At 35.4% G+C, this 21,538-nt stretch overlaps 1 protein-coding gene across 6 annotated transcripts in view; it reads left to right on the forward strand.

Annotated features, from left to right (window-relative positions):
- The window catches only part of GALNT13 (polypeptide N-acetylgalactosaminyltransferase 13), a 666,195-nt gene that overhangs the window by 636,885 nt on the left and 7,772 nt on the right, over positions 1 to 21,538 (forward strand). For all 6 annotated transcript variants that reach the window (XM_058548993.1, XM_058548992.1, XM_058548994.1 and 3 more), the window contains one exon: positions 13,496 to 13,630. In XM_058548993.1, the coding sequence (XP_058404976.1) occupies positions 13,496 to 13,630 (135 nt within the window). The remainder of the gene's footprint in view (positions 1 to 13,495; positions 13,631 to 21,538) is intronic.

Consider the following 21,538-nt stretch of genomic DNA (forward strand, 5'->3'; position numbering starts at 1 on the left):
GTTAGATAAGCAAGAGCAGCAAGTTCAGAAAATTTGTGAAATCTTTGGTCCAGTGACAAGAGACATGAATTTAGAAGGCTTGAATTTGGAAAAACGCATTTAGAAAACAAATGTTTTTAGAAAATATCTCAGAATAATGTTAAATTTTGAGCAACCTGCCAGTCACCAAAAACTGGTGATTTAAAGAAAAAACCCTCTATTAATCAAGAATTTGTTGAACATGATATATATACCCAGAAATATATGGGCACCCAGAGGAATGCAAAAATATACTTAAAACTCAAACTCTTTTTTGTGTATAAGGAAGTTGGTGAAGATGCTGTTCATTACATGGCACAGAGTCCTTGCCATGAGTACCCCTAAGAGAATTTCATACTGCACTAAGTATTGGGAAGAGTTGTTTTTCTCCCGAGATACAAGTTTTTCTTTTCTTTTTTACTACCAAATACATAGTCCATCCAGAGAAAATTAATAATATTCCATGACAAATATTTATAGTGGCCACATTTGTGTTCTTTTTATTACATTATGATTGTTTACGCAGATGGGTTTTTCTCTTTTCTTTCTTACCTACTATATATATATGTATATATATTATATATATAATTCTGTTTAAATCCACTTCTGCTTTTTAATAAGAGGAAATATAAATAAGTAAATAGATAGCCAATCCCCATACTCAATCTCAATGGGAATACAAAACAATCATTCTTGAAACAAAAAATACTGGAGACCGGCCCGGTGGCATAGTGGTTAAGTTCACGTGCTCCACTTCCGCAGCCCAGGGTTCCCAGGTTCGGATCCCGGGCACAGACCTACATACTGCTAATCAAGCCATGCTGTGGCAGCATCCCACATATAAAGTAGAGGAAGGTGGGCACTGATGTTAGCCCAGGGCCAATCTTTCTCAACAAAAAGAGGAGGATTGGCAACAGATGTTAGCTCAGGGCTAATCTTCCTCACCAAAAAAAAAAAAAAAATTTGTACTTCTATAGAGGAGGCATTTAGAAAAAGGTATGGTAAGGAGAGGAGTGTGTCTGAAAGGCTTCACAAAGCTGTCAGTGAGCCCAGAGAATAGAATGTGCACGGACAGCAGGGATACTGGCCCAAATGCAGTGGAAGCCCTGGACTAGGGAAAGTGGAAAATTAAGTTTTGTAAGTAGAGGAGCTAAGATTATAATAGAATGTAAATGTCAAGCAAGGGCATTTTGATTTGAGTGGACAGAACGAGCAAAGAGCTTTCAGACGGCAAAGGTTGTCAAAGGATAGGTTGTAACCCATTTCTAATACTACCCATGAAAATACTTGCACATGCAATTTTGTTATTGAAAATGGCGTGGTGAATACAGCCAAAATGAAAAGGGTTTTTTATTCTTATTATTTAAGACTATAATTTCACCACAAGCAGGGACAGACTATAGAACTTTTTTCAGTTCATTTCTTTTATTCTGTTATCAAAGAACTTGATCCAATACAGAGCAAGAAGCTACATGTGGTATATACAGAAATGATACCTTTCCATTAAAGGAAAAAAAGCTTCAGTAGGTTACCATGGAAACATCTAGGGTCCATTCCAATTTCTAATAAAGAATCTGTGTCTTTTAATGGAAACCTACCAGATAGACATATTTCTACTCCAACTCTCTAGTTACTAACTTTCTAAATAGATTTTGGGATGTTCTTATTTAAAAGAAGTAAAATGTGTGTCTGGCTGAGATACGCAGACTACCTTTTTTAAAGAGGCACTTTTGTTTTTTCCAAAAAACAATACTTAACAAATTTAAAAATGCATTTCATGGTCATTGTAACACCAAGGAATGATCAAAGTGGTCTTTATAGGTCACGATGGCCAGTGTTGACTCCACAGCCTACACACTGCTGAGAGCAAGTGCCACTTGCAGGTGGCAGAAATGGTCACGCCACAATCTGCCTACTAAAGAGACCTGAGTTTATGCTTCTTTCAGTGAGTGAAACAAGTGGCTCATGAGCTAGACTTATCTTTTATGATGGGAATCTTAATGTGTTACATATAAATTTAACATAAAGACATAGCCCCCAATTTTAGACTGAAGTTTTTAGAGATAAGTTGATCTCTGAGATCTCCTGTATAGAAGAGTTCCAAATAATTTATGTACATGATCCCTCTTCCAGAAGGTGGGATTTAACTCTTCTCCCCTCTTGCATGTAGGCTGTGCTTATTGACTTGCTTCCAGAGAGTAGAACATGCAAGGAATGGTGGTAACTTTACAGTGGAGAGACAGATGCTACTTTGGGCAAGTGATCAAGGTTCTACATTGTGAGTCATGTTGCTGCCATGCACCCTTGATATAATGTGATGAGAATGGCACTTAGCCTTGTGGTCTTCCTCCCCAAAACCTATAACCCCAATCTCAACATGAGATAAGCATTAGATGAACCCAAACTGAGGGGCATCCTATAAAATACCTAACCACTACTTCTCAAAACTGTCAAAGTCATCAGAAAGAGGAACGTCTGAGCATCTGTCAGGGTAGCCTAAGGAGATATGATGACTCTATGTAATATGGTATCCTGGAAAAAATGAACAGGGACTCATATGGGAACTTTAGGGAAAAATTAGTGAAATATTAATAAAGTCTGGAGTTTAATTTTCTTCTTTTTAAATTATCACTGAGAAGCAAAAGGCTAAATGTGTGAAAAGAGCATGGAATTTAGCGCCCTATAGACCATAGTTCAAAAATGGGTTTTCCCACTTGGGGAACTTATACTTTTAAGCTACACGTTCCTCATTTGTAAAAGAACAATAATAGTGCTTATCTTGAAAGGTAATTGAAGAAATGTATAACATATGATATTTGCTATATAATATTTAACATACAATATATTTTAAGTGACTGCTATTTTGCCAGACACACAGCAGGCGCTCCCAAAATGTTGTTTACTTTCTCCTCTTCCATTTGCTTCCAGCCCAACATTCAAAGGCCAGAACCTCTGTGCCTTTGCCTGAGGGTTTTCACTACCAGAGGCTGCTTTACCCACCTAGTCACACCTGGGGAATTAATCAGTTCTGCTCCCGGAAGCACACCTCAAGCAAAAGCTGAAGGCAGGTGGTGTATAGTTATCCCAGCTCCTTCACCGTTGGAGGGGACTGATTCTGAGGTGCTTGTTCCAAACCAGTTGTCAGAGACCCCCAGTAGGATTAAGCTCCAGTTACCCATGGTAACTAATATGTAACGTACCCTTTATTGGCAACTTTCCCGCCCTACTGTCCTACTGGTCTTTCCTGGGATCATCTATTTAATGAACTACGTGCACTTGAATCCTTATCTCCGAGTCAGCTTTTCGGGGAAGCCAAGGTAAATAGAGTCTGATCTTAGTTTGCAGCAATGATGAATGCCATAAGTAAATAGGATTCTTTAAGCTTGAAACCACCTAGAAAAATTTCGTTTTATTTCCATCTAGTGGTAATAATCTGGAGGTGAATTATTTTAATTATGTCTAATTTAAACTAAAGAGTAGTTTATCTTTACAGATAAGAGGCAATATCTTATTGTATATTGTAACTGATATACAATAAGAGTATCTTTGTGCCATCTAGGACATTAAAACTTGACTTTTGAGACTTTTTATATATTTAATCTTTTTTATCTAATTATATGACATATACCAGACTTATAGGAAGTGCCTAATGATGTAAGCGAAAACCTGTTAAGATATGAAATATTACCAAAATACCAGTAAAAATATATTCAGAAAGGATGGTACAAACTCATTTCCATGAATTTGTGGCTAATAAACACTAAAACAAATATAATAGTTGGTACAGACGTCATATGGATGATACATATTATTGCTATGTCTATTTTACATTCACAGGCATAAATCAGTGAGAATCTCAAAGACCAAATATCTTGCTGCTCTATGGTACCAACCAATGAGATAGTAATAAAGGCAAAGTGTGTATTAAATTTTCCATGGCTGAAGGAGAATATCCCATCCAAGAATTCACTTTGCTTCTCTTGCAATTTATATGTGTGAGGGCCAGTTCTTCAGAGAATAAATATTTAAGAGAGGATACAGTCAGGGGAAAACAAAGCAGAGAATAATATCAAGAGAAAGACAATTTGTTACAGAAAATCATTACAATGAGCACATCAAGAACAGAGTTCAAGGCAGGTTGGAATAGTGGAAGAAACTCTTACAGAAATGTTGGTGCTCAGTTAGATGTTTGTGTATCAAATTCAAAGTTTCATGAAGGGCCTTTGTGATTTGGATAAAGGCTGAAACATTCAACATGCTCAGAAGTATCAGTTGAATAAAGAGATGAATGAATGATCTAATGAATAAGTACATGGTAGAGACATAGCATGGGAGAAGGTATTCCACATGGTGAGAATAATTCTAGTTTTTGCATGTATCTCCTTTTCTCTTATAGTACTGTATTGGTTTTCTATTGTTAGGTAATGAATTACTGAAAGTTTAGTGGCTTAAAACAACACAGAATTATTATCTCACAGTTTCGTAGGTCAGAAATTCAGGCACAACATGGCTGAGTTCTCTGCTCAGGGTCTCACGTGACTGAAATGAAGGTGTGCTGGAGCTGTGATCTCACTGAAGGCTCAGGGTTGTCTTCCAAGATTCCTGGTTATTGTCAGATTTCAGTTCCTTGCACATAAGGACTGAGGTCATATCTTTTTTTTTTTTGATGTTTTTACTGGCTCTCTGCCAGGGGTGGTTGCTCTCCGCAGCTAGGGGCTGCCCTCAGTTCCCTGCTACATGGCCATCTCCAAAACATGTCAGTTTTCCTCTTCAAGGCCAACAGGAAAATTTCTTTCTTTGGTCAGCTAATATGAGTCTTATATAACATAATGTAATTATGGAGTGTCTGTCCTGTCATAATCACAGTCCCACCCATACTCAAAGGAAGGGTGTTTAAACAGGGCATGTACACAGGGGAATAGGAATGTTGGGACCATCCGAGAATCCTGCCACAGTCACATAAAAAGCAACATCTGCACATTCAAGCTTGTCTAGTGGGGTATCTTGCAACAGATTCCACTTGGGCTTAAATTTGTAATTTATATTCTTCAATACTACAATAGTAAAATATGAATATATGGAGCATAAGGTTTATATATGTATTAGATTTCTCGAACTGTAGACTTCCTTTAAAACCCTTCAAGGCAGAGTAAAGTATTAAACATGCATAAATTTTAATATCGGTGCGTTTAAAATGGGAAGATTTAACAATGAAGTAGAAAGAAAATAGAAACATCAGTCACTTTCTTTTATTGTGTTAGTGCATCCCTCTTATTATATTACCTTACTCTCTTGCTCTGTTTTCCACCAAGCAGACTAGAGAATTCCAAAAACAAATTGTTTTCATTTCAATTCAATAAGTAATTATTGGACACACTCTTTTCCTAGAATTGTTTCCATAGATGTTCAAAATATATCCTTAGCATTGTTACTAGAGCAACAAGTTTTAAAAAAATAAAATAAAACACAAAGATGAGACAGAATGTAATCAAATGTAGATTATATGCCTGGATTTTGCACAGATAATAACTAACACTGAGATGTTACTTGGAGCAAGTTGTGTGTTTAGAGTTTACAGGAATTACCTCATTCAACCTTTTGAGTAGCCCAGGAAACAGGGGGCATCTCTGTCCTTTTTCCCAGATGAGGAGGCCAAGATTTTGACAGAGCCTCACCATAACTCTGGTTCTGATGAGGAGTGGAGAAAGTTCTCAAACACAGGTCTGTGTCATTTTCCAAAGCCCGTTGTTTTAGTGTTGTCCTGCTCCAAAGATATACATAGATGATGCTATACCTGCATTATAATGTGGATAAGTGATCCGGGTAAGAGTAGTTACAAAATGCTACATGAAGAAAGTGAAGAATGTACTAAGACTTTAAGGAGGGTAGTCTTTCCTGGGCAAAGTGGAATGGATAGTCCTAGGGCTATGATCAGCTCATGCCAGGTCAGGGATGGAAGAATGAGGTGATTTGCTGGGTACAAATTAAGAAATATCAAATTACGTTACATAGACCCAGTTATATTGAAGTGAAAGGGGAAAGAGTTAATGCTTCATAGATGATGTTGAGGACTGGATGGGGATATTGAACATGGGCTACACGCCCACATCCTGTTTTTAATAATAAAGTTTTAGAGCACTTAGATTGTAACAGCCCAGAGATATAATCTAGGCATGTAAGATAAGTTACGAGTACACAGCTAGAAGCTACCTACTTCCTACCTACTTCTACACAAACCACTGAGCTAACAGGCTATAGATGAAGCCTGAAATCAGTTAAGACAGGAAAAGGTCCTGTCTGGGAGCAAAAGTGTCTTTGCTTGGCAGCTCTATTGATGAATTCAATTTCATCTATGCATTCTCCATCCTTATTTCAGGATGGTGTGACACACGGTAAGAGAAAATTTTGAAAAATAAATCAGATTACTAAAGGTCTAATTTTTGTTACTAACAATTTTCCTTGTTATTTCAATACACATTTTCCTGGGCTATTTTTATAGAATGAGGGAGAAAACTTATCATTTGTTTTCTTATAATTTACCTTCTGGTGGTGGTTAACAGGTTTCTCAGATTGAATGCACTTCAAATACCTAAAGAGATCCCCCAGAGGGTCCAAAGCTCCAAAATGACCAAGTAATGGGTGTATAAGGGGCAGTATAGTCAAGTGAAAGAATAGTGGCAATGAGCTTGGGGTCCAGAGAAACTTCTGTCACTAAGCATCTCTGGCAAACTGAGTGCATCTCATAACTTTATTGACCTCACTTTCTTAATCTGGAAAGCGAAGCAGTTGGCACAGAGTGACATATGGAGTCCCTTCAAACTGTGAACTTTTATAGTAAATATTGTCCTGAGGAGCTCAACAGGCAAAGTATTTTATAAATTCAAAACTACATATAGGGAAATCACGACCTATATAATGAAGCTGAATCAAATACACTTGTGAATATTTTAAATACACACAGAATATATATAAATATAATATAAATATATAGACATATGTATATATTTTGCCATCTATTTCTTCATCTAAGGATAAAAGAATGAAAGAAACCCTGTTCCAAGATAGAGCCAGCAGAGGGCGTTTAGTTCCTGATCCTCATGCTGAAGGAGATGTGGTCCAGGTCCCAGTACACAGAACAGTGTCCTGGCTTTGCAACTTGCACTGCTGCAGCAAGGTTTCAGAGTAGCTGCTTATGCTACAAATCCCAACAAAAGTTGGTTTGTAGTTTCTCAAAGGGGTAAAGATAAAAGAGTAGTATTTTTAAAGAAGTAACTGTGTCACATTAGGATTTTAAGCATGATGCAACTTTTAAAAGAATGTATAGACACACTCTTTCATTGTGTGAAATAAAGTATTAATTTAAGGCAGATCATTTTAAAAGATCGTTTTCACAACAGTCCTTGAACATTGTTTAAATGCTGTTTTAATTGTAGATGTTTGAAGAATCATAAAATGCCTTTGGACGTACTTCGCAAAATGAAAAATCCAGAACAAACCATATGTATATGTGAAGTAATGAAAATCCTTGCCTTCTCTGAAAAAAAATATTAACAGAGAAAGGACTCAAGACTGGAATTGGCTGTCATCCTTTACGTGTTGGGAATTATACCTAAACTCATCTGAGTACATGAATTCAGAGACAGAAATCACTCTGACCTCAATAAAGTATATATAGAAGCAGGCAAATCACCTAGTGACAGTAATGGGCCACTTGATGAGCACGTGTTGAAATAGAAAATGGTTATAAAAATGATGGCTCTGATGCTTTTGAAAAGTATAACTGGATGTTACACTTTTCAGCCCAAACATTGAGATACAATAGATGTGAAATCTACAATCAGACCGCCCCGTGCAAAATTTGCAATGATAATTTAGAAAACTGATTCATGACTTTTTATTTATTTATTTATTTACTTATTTACTTATTTTTTGTGTGTGAGGAAGCTCAGCCCTGAGCTAACATCCATGCCAATCCTCCTCTTTTTGCTGAGGAAGACTGGCCCTGGGCTAACATCCGTGCCCATCTTCCTCTACTTTATGTGGGACGCCGCCACAGCATGGCCTGACAAGCAGTGCATCAGTGCGCGCCCGGGAACCAAACCTGGGCCGCCAGCAGCGGAGCGCACGCACTTAACTGCTACGCCATGGGGCCGGCCCCTGATTCATGACTTTTAGACCCTTCAACAAACATAAGGAATAAAAGGAGGTGTAATTAGTTTCCTAGGGCTATTATAACAAACTACCAAAAACTAGGTGGATTAAAACAACAGAAACTTATTGGCTCACAGTTCTTGAGTCTACAAGTCTGAAATCAAGGTGTCAGAGGGACATATTCCTTCTGAAACCTGGAACAGAGAGTCATTCCTTGTTTCTTCTAGCTTCTAGTGTTTGCCAGCAATCCCCATGGCTTGTAGATGCATCCTTCCAGTTTCTGCCTCCGTCACCACAGGGCTGTTTTCTCTCCCTATGACCCCGTCTTCTTATAAGGACATCAGTCATTCTGGATTAAGGACCTGCCCTACTCCACTATGACCTCATGGTAACTTAACTAACTACGTCTGCAATGACCCTATTTCCAAAAACATTCACATTCTGAGTTACTAGGGATTAGGACTTCAACATCTGTTTTGAGGGAACACAATTCAACCCATAACAGGAGGTATCAGGAGGTGGAGAAGATGATAAGAAAGTAGTTGCCTTCACTTTAGAGGGATGGGGCTGGAATTCTACCTTCCACTGACAAACCTTCTGAGAGGACTCAAGACAGGGGCAGCTTCATGGGTGTGCAACCCAGGCAGCCCAACAGGGCCCTACAATCTTGAAAGTCTTAATAATTTTTGAACAATAGGTACTGCATTTTCGTTTTGCAATGGGCCCTACAAATTATGTAGGACACCACTTTTGAGAGCTTGCTACATGACGTGCTTCTTGCGCTTGGGGAATATGGCAGGCTGTGACCCGACTCACACATGTAAAGCTGGCCCATGACACCTGAATTGAAGTGACTGCACTGCCTGAGTCAGCTTGCCTCCCAGAGGTGGTCAAGTCATAAAGAATGGCCCACTTCTAAGATATGCATCACCCTCTGAGTTAGCACTGCAGTGAGAGGTGCTTAACCACAGGAAGCTCTAAAGAGCCACAAATAATCCCAAGAGAGGGAGCTTTAAATCTCTGCCAGGCCAGAGAACAGGAAGGAGTCGTAGAGAATTCAAGTAAGACCCCTCCTACACCTTTACCACCCTGGAAGAATCAAAAACTGATTAGCAGCTGGGAGAATTTGGGAGTAGGCAAGGGAGGGGAGGAGAAAAGAAACTTGAGACAGTGACATAGAGAAGTCAGCGATGCCCTAGCCCGCTGCAGGCTTTCCAATCTAAAGCAGGACCAATTTAGAGAAGGGGAGAAGATTTAGTATTACATTTCATTTGGAGTTTCAATTAATAATATTAAACACACCATTCTAATTTCTGAATTGAATCCCCAGGGGATCTAGGCCAGTAAACAGAAAAATCACACACCTATAGTTTTCATCTAGGAGTGGGAAAAGATGCATTGTCTCTTTCAATACGTTTTAAAGAGTTAACAGTTTTTATGAGCTGAATTGTGTCCCTCCAAAATTCATATGCTGAAGTCCTAATCCCAGTGCCTCAGAATGTGACTATATTTGCAGATAGTGTCTTAAAAGATGTAATTAAGGGAAAACGAGATCATTAGGGTGGGCCCTGATCTAATCTATTGTCCTTATAAGAATGATTAGGACTCAGATGGGCACAGAGGGAAGATATGTGAAGATACAGGGAGAAGATGGCCATCTACAAGCCAAGGAGAGAGGTCCACAGAAGAAACCAGTCTTGCTGATACTTTGATCTTGGACTTCTAGCCTCCAGTACTCTGAGGAAACAAATGTTTATTGTTTAGGCCACCTAGTCTATGGTAATTTGTTATGGTAGCCCCAGCTACGATAGGAGACAATAAAAACTGAGTCGTTACAGTGATCAGAGTAGTTTTGGAAGGCATATTAATTAACAGGGTCCACAAAATGAAACAAAAGATCCATCACTTCTTTTAAGATAGGTGAACTTAAAATAATTGAGTAAATATGGCCTTATTAGTGGTTGTTTGTAGAGCTAACTTGACCAACAGACTACAAAGGAAGATATGTAATGCTAGATAGCTCATAATTTTACATGTTTAAACAAATATGAAGATGAGGGGTAAAATACAGAATTTTCAAAGCACCATAACTTATTACATCCATACAGGTCACACAAAAAGCTCTACTTGTTATGCTTTGCAATACTATAAGTTGGTATACATTCATAGGAATATAAATGTAATTGCACAATGTAACAAAAGTACAAATTTATTTAGTGTAATATGTGTGAATCATATCCACATGGTTTCTAACGGAGATAGTTGCTAATGTTAATGTTAACATGAATTAATGTTAACTTCCTCCCTATTTCCTCTTTTATAACGGACGGAAGGACAGCAAGATTGATTATTTTACTCTGCTTCTGGTCACCTTAGCTTAAAGTGATTAGACTTTGATTCAGTCAGTTGTCATTAGAGTCAAGCTGGCATTGCAGCAAATGAAAATATATGCTAAATCTATGGTTTGTGTAACTCAATTCTTGTTTTAGTAAGAATAAGTATTGGTAGCCAATGATAAAGCAATTTGGGTGGTAACTAGAAAGGGAGGAATAATTTCAAATTTTTGTAAGAGAATATATAATCAGACTTCACTGATGAAGGAATCGATCTCATAAAGTCATCAACGTGTGTTATAGTTTAAGTGCTTCATGTGTGTTCATATTTTAACTATTTTATCTTACCTAATGATCAGGCATAAAGGTTTTAACTACAGCAGGAGAACAGACTGGGAAGGTGCTTTACTAGGAACTACAAGTACCAACTGAAAAAGTCTACGTGGGGTATTGACACAGGGAACAGGCAATAAACATAGGGAGTAGCTGCTTCCTAGGAAATCTAAAAAGGGATGTGAGTCATAAGGAACTCAGAAGTGGTGAATCCAGAGGGTGACGATATATGGAGATGGTACTATGCTAAACGTGTCAGGAAAGTCTGTCATCAGATATTGGAGCCCCACCTCAGGATTGAGTGTGTGCATGGCCAAGGGGTAGGCACAGACAGACAAGAGCAAAGCCTGCTGGGATCCTGTTCTAAAATTCTTTAGGTACTGGGCATATTATCAAGGCAGGAATCCATATACAAGGCCACAACCTGGGATTAGCCCCAAGACTGGGATAATAACACTAAATATCAGTTACTGAATGCTGTCTATGTACTTGGATCTCTACAAAGTATTTTGCATATAATATTTTAGTTTACGCCAAAGTGAATTCCTTGGACCTTCTACAGTTGGAGATACGAAAAAGCACAAAGATAACAATTATGGGTAAAAAGATGATAGATATAAAGGATAAATAATTGAGATGAAACAATAATTTCCTGATAAAATCAAGAAAGACATGTATATACTGACATATTATTATTATATAGAATAGAAAACATCCTAGAAACACTCATAAAAATGAGAATCTCAGTATAAAAAAACAGATTAATCCTGATTTTACATTAATGCCAGAAAATAAAGGATTATCTACAAATTTTTTCAAGAGAAAGTAAATGGGGGCCAAGCCTTTTAACATCAGTTAATTTTTTTTTTCAAGTGCAAAGGCCAAAGGAAGATAATTTCAGATATGCAAATATAGGCTCAGAAAGTATTCTACAAATATATCTTTTTTGAATCTAAGTTGCTTAAGATATTTACTAATTGACCAAAAAGGAATCAAAATTAGAAACTGAGAAACAGAGAGTGTGATAGACTGCTCTCTAGTAACTTTCAACAGGTAAAATTTCCAAACTATCGTAAGACACCTGAGGAGAATCATTTCTTAGGCCATGATTATACTCATTATATAAAATTAATGATGAATGTGGGTGCTTTGGTGTCTCTGTTTACACTGGCATCTGAATACAACTAAAAAGAAAGCAATTTTACTGTGGAAAATTATCCTTTACTTTGAAATAACCCTATAATGGGCAAAAGAAATTTCTCTAGAAACTTCCTTCCCTCACATTAAGGTTTACTACAAGATTCAGTTATTTAATTAAATAGGTTTGCAATTATATTAAAAAAATACTAACCATGTTTGAGAAGGATGCAAATGCTTATCTTTGGGTGTTTCTTTTATTATTCTTTTGGTTACTCATATTTCCCTTAAAAGTATGAACATTAAAAAGTATTAACAGATAGGAAAAATTTTTTCTGAATTCCATACATGAAATGTATATTTTGTAGAGTTCAATTAAATGAACTCCATATACTTCTCAAGTTTTTATCTTGTTGAGTAGAACGTATAAACTTTGTGAAGAATTTCCTTTGAAGATGTTGGCTTGAAGAGGCTTAAAGTCGTCATTGACTTTGCAGCTTCCTCTTACCACTTCTTGTGATATTCTTAGATGCCCCGAGTAGCAGTGCTGTAGAGGAACCCTTTCAAGACTAACTTGTTCAGCTCACAGACTAGGACACCAGAGTTTATGAGTGATTTGTAGAGCTGACTTCCTCAGATTTCATCAGACTGCTTTAGGAAACAAAAAGATCCTGAGATGACCTTCCTCCTTATACTGCCTTTTGACATTATAAGGAAAAAATAAATACCCACAAAATCCCGCACCACGCTTATATGGCTAACTAAAAAAAATGAATTTTATAATTATGTACTTAAAAAGCCTCATGAAACTTTAATAATCAATGTTATAAATAAATTATTCACACTGGGAACAAAATAATAGAGATTATTATAACATCAATTTGAGTTCGCTAATGTGTCTACAATCTACCTTGATATTTCTTGGATATTTTGAGAATAATTGATGTAGTCAAACTCAGCCAAAACCATATGAGAAAGACAAGTATAGAGCCCACCCTTAATAAGATATCTAGAGAAGATAATTCTGCGACCTGCAGAAACCCACCAATAATATTTAATAAAATGTATGTGATGTACTTATGTTATTGAAAGGAAGATTTAAACTTCTTTATGAGAAACATCATTGTCTCTAAAGCCGGGGATCGTAAGGTGGGAGGAAGAAGGATGGCCCTTTGTTAAGCTCCGTGCAGTTTACAAACTTTATTTTACTGAACCTGTTGTGAGCATTGTAAGGCAAGTATTGTGCCGAAATACAGTGCCAGCAAATAATAAGCATTTAATAATTTAGTTTGTTGAATTGAGTCTTCACCAAAATCTTATAAAACAGGTGACAGTGTCCCCATTTTGCAGTGGAAGAAAGGGACTCAGAGAGGCGTACTAGCTTTCTCAAGATCACACAGCAGAGATCATTTGAGAACACAAGTTTATCTGACATGAAAGCTTCCACAGATAAAATCTGCTATGCTGTGACTTTTTCGTTTTTAGGTAAATAATATTTTATTGGCTGAATTTTATATTTCCAGGTATTTTCTTATACTGCCGACAAAGAAATTCGAACAGATGACTTGTGCTTGGATGTTTCTAGACTCAATGGACCGGTAATCATGTTAAAATGCCATCATATGAGAGGAAATCAGTTATGGGAATATGATGCTGAGGTATAGTATTTTTTTAATTTACTTATTTCATGCTTAAACTCCGTTATATATTTTAATACATTTAAATTCTAAGCTTTTTTTTTTTTCTGCATTGGAAGAACTGTATTTTCAAGCATGCAAGCTCATATCTGATAACATTAGGATGGTATATCATACAAATAGGTTTTTGGCAAACTAGTCCATTAGTATAAAAGATGAGTGAGGAAAATAAAGTCACTTTTATGGGCTTAAAATTTATCACCGTGTACATACTCAACATAAATTAGGCAAGGGCTAGGCTTTGCTTATCTGAGAGGTATATATGAAGTTGTGCATATGGGGCAATATCAACAGTATTTTCATATTTTAAATTTTACACTGTTGTAATCTGTAATATATATGCTTTCAACTTAAAGGAAAAAAAAATTTGACAAGATTAGTATGAATGCTCTTTGTAATAGTAAATACTTCGCAAAATAAACTATTTAGGTATATAATCAGCTAAGCGGCATCTTCTCAATGTAGCACATCTTTCTGATAGAACAGAGGAGGAGAAAACAATAAAATTACTGTCGGGAATTTATAGCCAGGCAGTGTGTAAAAACCAGATCAACCATCAGATGGAGCTAATAAAAAAGAAATATTTTCCTCTGCATAAGGAAGCTGCTTTGAAACAGCTTCATTTCATTCAGTTCTCTTAGCTTAGCAAAATGAATTGGTTGTCTGTGTTATATTTTCCACGTTTTTAAATGGTTGGTGACTTATTTAAGATAAGAAATAAACTTTATTCTTACAAGACAAATAATACAATAGAGGTAAATGAGTTTCACAAATGCAGTGTTCTATGGGAGCCTAAAATACTCTGCAGGAGTAACATTTTAAAAAGCAGTCTACAGTTGTTGGTATTATTGATATCTTAACAAGGTCTTCTTTATAAAAACTTTCTGAGTGGCGTTTTAATTTGCATGATGTTGTAGTTTCGGAAGTGGAATATCGACAAATCTTACTGAATTCTTAGATGATTTGAAACTGGTTCCATAGGGTTAAAATTTGGCCCTAAAATTTATACAACATTACCGAGCTCTTTGGACACGAAATAGTCTTCTTCTGAGACGTAACAAAGGACGAACACCCTGAATCCTCCCTATGTTCTGATCAGACTCTGTTGCCTTCTCAATACCCTTTGTCTGACCTCCATTTTTTTCTCTTCAACTATTATCATCACTACCCTTTACATTAAGCCCGCAGAAGTCGTTTCTTCTAATAATACATGTGGGTAAATGTGGACCCTTAGTCAGCTCCCTACCTCTTCTATGAGGAAGAGTACAGATAAAAATGTACAGGTAAAGGAGAAATCCTGCAAGTACTATTTTTTTAATAAAACATTTTGTTTTTGTTGTTGCTCTTTAGTTTTCACCAGGAACCCATGACTTTATTGGGCTTGTGGTAAAAATAAAGAAATCTCGCATATTTATAAAGAAAGGAGAATGTGTACATATTTTTTATAAGATGAATCAGTATCGCATTTCAGAATTCTTCTTTTAATCTTCAAACTTGTCTATAATTTTGGAGTGGACAATAGCTTTTATAGTCATAACTCAAACTCCTTCATTTCTGAAATAACTGTTGTTGGTAATTAGGCTTATATTTTTGTTTATATTTTTATCAGCCAGTAGCAAGATTATTGAATACTAAACGATTTTGAAAGAAAAGTGGAAAAAAAAATAGCTTCACCTAAGATACAGAAATGGTTTTTGTAAATTTGCTGTTTTGGATGACTAGTAGTTGTCTATTACAGTATTTTTTAGAGCACTGTAGTATTTTGTATCACGTAAACTTTGTTTCTAGAACACACCCAAAAAAGCTTATAATATGGCATAAATATTGAGAAATATTTATTTTTAAATAAACAATTCAATCATCTTAATAATTGTATAATATAGTTTAATTTACTCTCCTATATGTTGATGTTTTCAAAATTAAATTGTGATGTTAAACTTCTCTAAATTTAAAATTTTAAATCACAATGTGGATATTTTTGCCAAATTAAAAATGTATGAATCAAAATGTAGAGAAGTCACATGAAAATATAATAATTGTAAGATTAATACATTGCCTTTCTGAAAATTTCAGCTTTGAAATAAGACTGATTTTATTTATGAAGAAGTCAGAAAAAAGGAGATAATTTTTTTGATGAAATTCAAATATAATATTTATTTTTTGTGGTTACCTTTTCTTCAAGTTTTAGGTTTATGGTCACTTTATTCTACAGAATAGTGCTAACCATTGCTACCCAAAGTGTGATTCTAGGACCAGTAACATCACGTGGGAACTTGTTCGGAATTAGGAATCTGAGACACCACCCTAGACACACTGAGTCAGAGTCTGTATTTTAACAAAATCCCCAGGTCATTTACCTACACATTGAAGTTTGAGAAGGGCAGATCTAGACAGTGGTCATACATCTACTTATCTTCCTTAGTCTTTGTATACACCGTTAAAAAATATTGCAAAGTTGGGGAAAGGCATAAATACACTCTGGAAAATGGTAACGCCCCCAAGAGGGATCGGGGGGGAAAGGAGCAGAAGAGTGAGAGATGCTGAGATGGGAAAGAGGAATAATTGACAGGTAGCTCTAGTCTGCTCATATTCCAACTAGTGGAAAATAGACAAGTGCGGCTTGCTACTTCTTTAATTCAATTCTTTATCTATTGCTATCAAGGGCAAATTTATTCTTCTTTGAGAAACCTCTGAGGTGGTGTGCTTTCAAAGCAGAATGAAACTTGGTGGAGTTCATAGAGGTACAGAGCTGAAATTTACCGTAAAGTTCTCTCCCTTCAGCCTGTATCAGGAGGAAACTAAAGTACAAAGATCACACTGCCACAGGGAGAGGCAGGATTTGGGTCCTAATGCAGCAATGAAAGAAAGCTAGTTATTAGTACAGTTGTGAATCTCGCAGTGTGAACAGCTGAAATATTCCCATGGTCCTTTCAATCTTAGAAAAGCAAGTCACAAATAGGAGCAGAATTGTTAGAATATCCAGAGAAAAACTGAAACAGTATCATAAAGTATCAAAACATGGACTCTATCCTGCTGCTTTGGTTTGTTTACTTCTTAGGTGAGTGGGGAAAAAGAGAAGGGAATAAAGTTTATTGTGTGTCTATAATTTTGTTCGTTTTCTCATGCAATTCTTATAATAGTCCTATAAGATGATATTATTATTATTTGTATTCTTCACATTAGTGAACAGAAGCTTCAAGTATTTCAGTGCCTTGTCTGGGTTTGCACACCCCAGGTTTCTGACAATAAATCCAGCAATCTTTCCACTATACTACATTGCCACTTTGAAGTCATTGAAAAGCTAGAAACAATTAGATGCTTTCAATGATGATGATCTAATAAGCTAAATGTACAGTATTACAAATGAAAGAAATTATTAAATATTATTGATTATTTGCAGTAACAAATTTTATTCTTAGAGAATTTCTCCTTTCCTTAATAATTGGAAACATGTTCTGCAATAAATATTATCTATTTAGACCAACAGGCAGTCATAAAACTACTTTGTCAGTATGGTCTAATTGCTTATAAACTTTAGCTATATATATTCATAATATAATTAATTAATATCTAATTGCTTCTCCTTTTATTTGAATGAAATTAAGCACATGTTGATAATAGATACATATCTTTGGCCAACTTTGATTTGAAATATAGTTTCCTCTTTTCTTGTAAATATTTCTTAAATAACAGCCATGAATTTAATTCACTATCACTTTATACCTGGCCAAATGTGTTCAATTTGGGGGGCAACTGAGCATCGTTAGCAAAACTGCAAGATCCCCACCTGGTCTAGAATCTCTCAAATGAATTACCTGAACGCTTTGGTGCTGGAAAAGCCCATTGCCACAGTGTTAAAACAAAAGGGAAAAAAGCCACAAAATTTCATCTCACTGAAACATTTTAAAAATTATTTTTATAAAGATCTCTCATCCATTCATTCTGTTTTATTCAGGTTTTCTTATATTCTGTTTGAACATTGCAATTGTGTTCCAGTCCATTTGAAATTTACATTTTCCTGCAATAAGTGCACATAATCACGTTTCTTCTTGAACATCTAGGCAACTACATACAGTGTGAGAATCTAATTTTAGAACAGAACACTTATGCTCAACAAACACTATGCAACAAAGAAAAAAAAGGGAGCAAAAGATGATGCTAAAAATAAGTCTTGTTTTTCATGTGACTGAGCAAGTTGACTAAGAAAATACTTGTTATGAATTTGATATCCATCTGCATCAAATGTTTCCCAGACCCACAATATGAGGAATTTTTTTCAGTAGGCAAAATATGTTGGATTGATATTTACTGAAATCACAGAAGCTTATATTTAAACTTTGCTTAATACCTCCTCTTTTATTTACCTTTATCAGAAAGCAGGTAAATGGGAATATAATTTCAAGGTAAGTGATCTATAACTGGCAACCCAGCCGTTTCCCTGTGTAGCATTCCTAAGAAAAGCAGTGGCTCCGTTTACCTTTCGAAGGCTGTGTTTATAAGACTAGTAACACCTTTCCATATTCCCATCGACCTATAGCTGTGTTTCTTACGTAGAATCAATTAGTGACTAGGAATTTCAATAGTTTGGTACTGCATTTTTAGTTCTTGTTTGTTAAATATTTACACTTTTTTTAGAAGATCATATTCTATTCTAATGAATGCAGAGATCACTTTGTCAGGAGATCATACTTAATATTTTGAATAACAACTTAATTATATTAATTTTTAAATAATTATTTATTATTCTGTACTTTATCAATAGGGGAAATCCTATTGCCTTTGTTATTAAATTAAATATCTATAACAGTCTAAATTTATTCTTACTTTATTTAACATTATGTATAATAACAATCAATCGGGTTTCTTTTTAAACTTTTAGTATGGCATTTGTTAAACTGAGACCTGTATGATTGGTTCTTCAATCAATCATGTAGTCACTTTGATTTGTTCATTAAAATATCAAATTTTTTACTTAGTGCTTTTTAATACAAAGGTACAAAAGTATGATCTAATTTTATAGTTTTATAATTCTTATTTTGTCACCAAAATTGTTTCCCTAGCCTGATTCCAGTTGGCTTTCAGTAGTAACTGTATCTTTAAAAGGATAGATTAGGGACACTCCATGACACATCTCAACTTAGATAGCAAAACATACAAATATGTTTAAAGGCAAGAATTACTAATTTTTTTCTTATGCATCTTAAAATAGTGTGATTAAAATTTTATAAATCCAAGGAAATACTAATGTTTAAACTTCAGAGGAGAACAATTAAGTAATGCTATATTATAAACAAAAATTAATACTACCTTAGGGTTCACATTACCCTGTTTTCTAGTCAATATTTTAAATAAAGCTGTGGGAAAAGATATTTGACAGTATGCTGCATGTCAGCCTATAGGTCACGTTGTCTTCAAAATTGAGTTGAAATGACAGTCTCCTAAAGTTGTGAGAGGCATTTGCAACAAATGTGACAAAGGGCCCATATGCTTAATCAAGAGCATTTAAAAGAAAAAAATGTACACCCAATATAAAAATATGCAAGGTCTTGAATAAATGGCATGGGAGAAATAAAAATAGCCAATGACAATGAAGTTAAAAAGTTAATTTAAATAACTATCAAAAATACATGCATAAAAAATCATTGGGCCATTGGGACCAGCCTGGTGGTGTCGCAGTTAAGTTCACTCCACTTTGGTGGACCAGGGTTCGTGGGTTCAGATCCCGGGCACGGACCTATGCACTGCTCATCAAGCACATGCTGTGGCGGCATCCCATATGCAAAGTAGAGAAAGATGGGCACAGATGTTAGCTCAGTGCCAATCTTCCTCAAGCAAAGAGGATTGGCAACAGATGTTAGCTCAGAGCCAATCTTCCTCACCAAAAAAAATTTTTAAAAAATCATTTTGTATGTGTTCTTTTATCCATTTCTTCATCCTGTCAGTATGTGAATAAATGTTTTTAATGGCAACACACAATACTGGTGTAGATGCAGTAAAACTGACATCCAGACAGTATCCTGGCATATAATAAGCACAAGAAATGTTAGCTGAGGCAGCTATTATTACAAAATAATTATTATAGATTTTTTTTAAACTTTGCTAATATGTATTAAAATGTTCGTACATTTTGACCTTGTGATTTCACTTCTCAGAATTATTTCTAAAGGAACTCTGTAGATGTGGAGAGAGGTGTTCAGAGTTGTTTATCATAGCATCGTTTACAATAGCTCCAAACTGGAAAGATATTCCCCCCAAAGAGAGAAGTTAAATGACTTTTGTCAAATCTACTTTGTAGAAATTGTTTATTTCTTACATTTTTATATTATTTTGATGATAATAAAGATGCCTACAATATAAATTGAAGGATATTTAGTTAGATGACCTCAATTACAGAAATTTGCATAAGTGATAAAAATTACTAGAAAACACATAGTATTAATAGTTGGTATCTCTTCTAGACAGAATACCAGAAAAAAATTAACTATACTTTTTTTCAAACAAATGAAAATAAATATTTTCGTGGGTTTTTTAAAATGAAAAATAATTTTTATCTCAATGAGGTTATTTGAGATTTCTAATTTTTCTTCTGATTTATGACTCTTTAGAAATACCTGGAGTGAAAGTTCTTTGAATTTTTTTTATGGTCATTCATGTGATAAACATTTTTGTGGAAAATGTTACAAATTTTTTTTTTTTTTTTGTGAGGAAGATTAGCCCTGAGCTAATATCTGTTGCCAATCCTCCTCTTTTTGCTCAGGAAGATTGGCCCTGGGCTAACATCTGTGCCCATCTTCCTCTACTTTATCTGTGGGATGCCTGCCACGGCATGGTTTGATAAGCAGTGCATAGGTCCACGCCCGGGATCCAAACCTGCGAACCCCGGCCCACTAAAGCGGAGTACGTGAACTTAACCACTATGCCCTTGGGCTGGCCCCACAAATGTATTTTTCATGGAAATTTTTATACTGTATTCATGTTCTGGAGTTATATTTCCTGAGCATAAGTAAAATCAAATTTTGTTTTTGTTTTAAACCAAGGAAAACTTTATAATTCATTTTTCTTTATAATGACACATGAAATTCATAATCACTAACACTGGGATCTTTGATGTTAACATGACATTTACTAAGAAAATTTCATTGCAAAAAGAAAAATCACTGAGGGCAGAGGATTATCAAGCCCAGAAATTGTAAACAGTCTAGATAAGAAATTCAAGTTTGGTTTTAAAAAAACTCCAAAAACTAGTCCTCTTAACAAATCAAACTATATAGTGAACAGCATCATTTTACAAATAAAATGTGTTATATATGATAATGTTACCTTTCCTATCTTTATAAATCATTTATCTACCATTTTACTGTAGAAAGTAAGTCATTGAAATGGAAAATCCAATGATTTGTGTCCATTAAGCTGCCCAAGAGATATAGTTTAATTTTGTCAGAATTTATTTTCTGCATTGGCCTTATACTAAGTGTTTCAATCAACAAACTTATAGAGTGCCTTCTGTGGGCAGGCACTGGGCTTGATGACGTAGGTAGTCATGGTCCTTGGCCTTCCTGGAACTTATGTTCCTGCAGAGGAAATAGATGGAAAACAAGAAACAGGCAAACAAATTAATTACAAATTGTGTTTGGAGAATTAGCTCAAATGAAGAGCCCAAATGGAGTTGATCTTTTTCTTTCTTCTCTCTTCATTAACTTTCTAATTGACATTTACATGACTGTGGCAATACATAAGTGAAACACTTGTAACACCATTAGGTGAGCCCTGAGGAAACAATTGGACTACCAGACTGTATAAAGTAAAGGAAAGGCTTCAAGCTAAATTATTCCCCAGATTCTTCCCTGGCATCCACTCAAGTTTAGGGCA

This window comes from Diceros bicornis, chromosome 10 (assembly GCF_020826845.1).
Source record: "Diceros bicornis minor isolate mBicDic1 chromosome 10, mDicBic1.mat.cur, whole genome shotgun sequence".
NCBI classification, from domain to species: domain Eukaryota; kingdom Metazoa; phylum Chordata; class Mammalia; order Perissodactyla; family Rhinocerotidae; genus Diceros; species Diceros bicornis.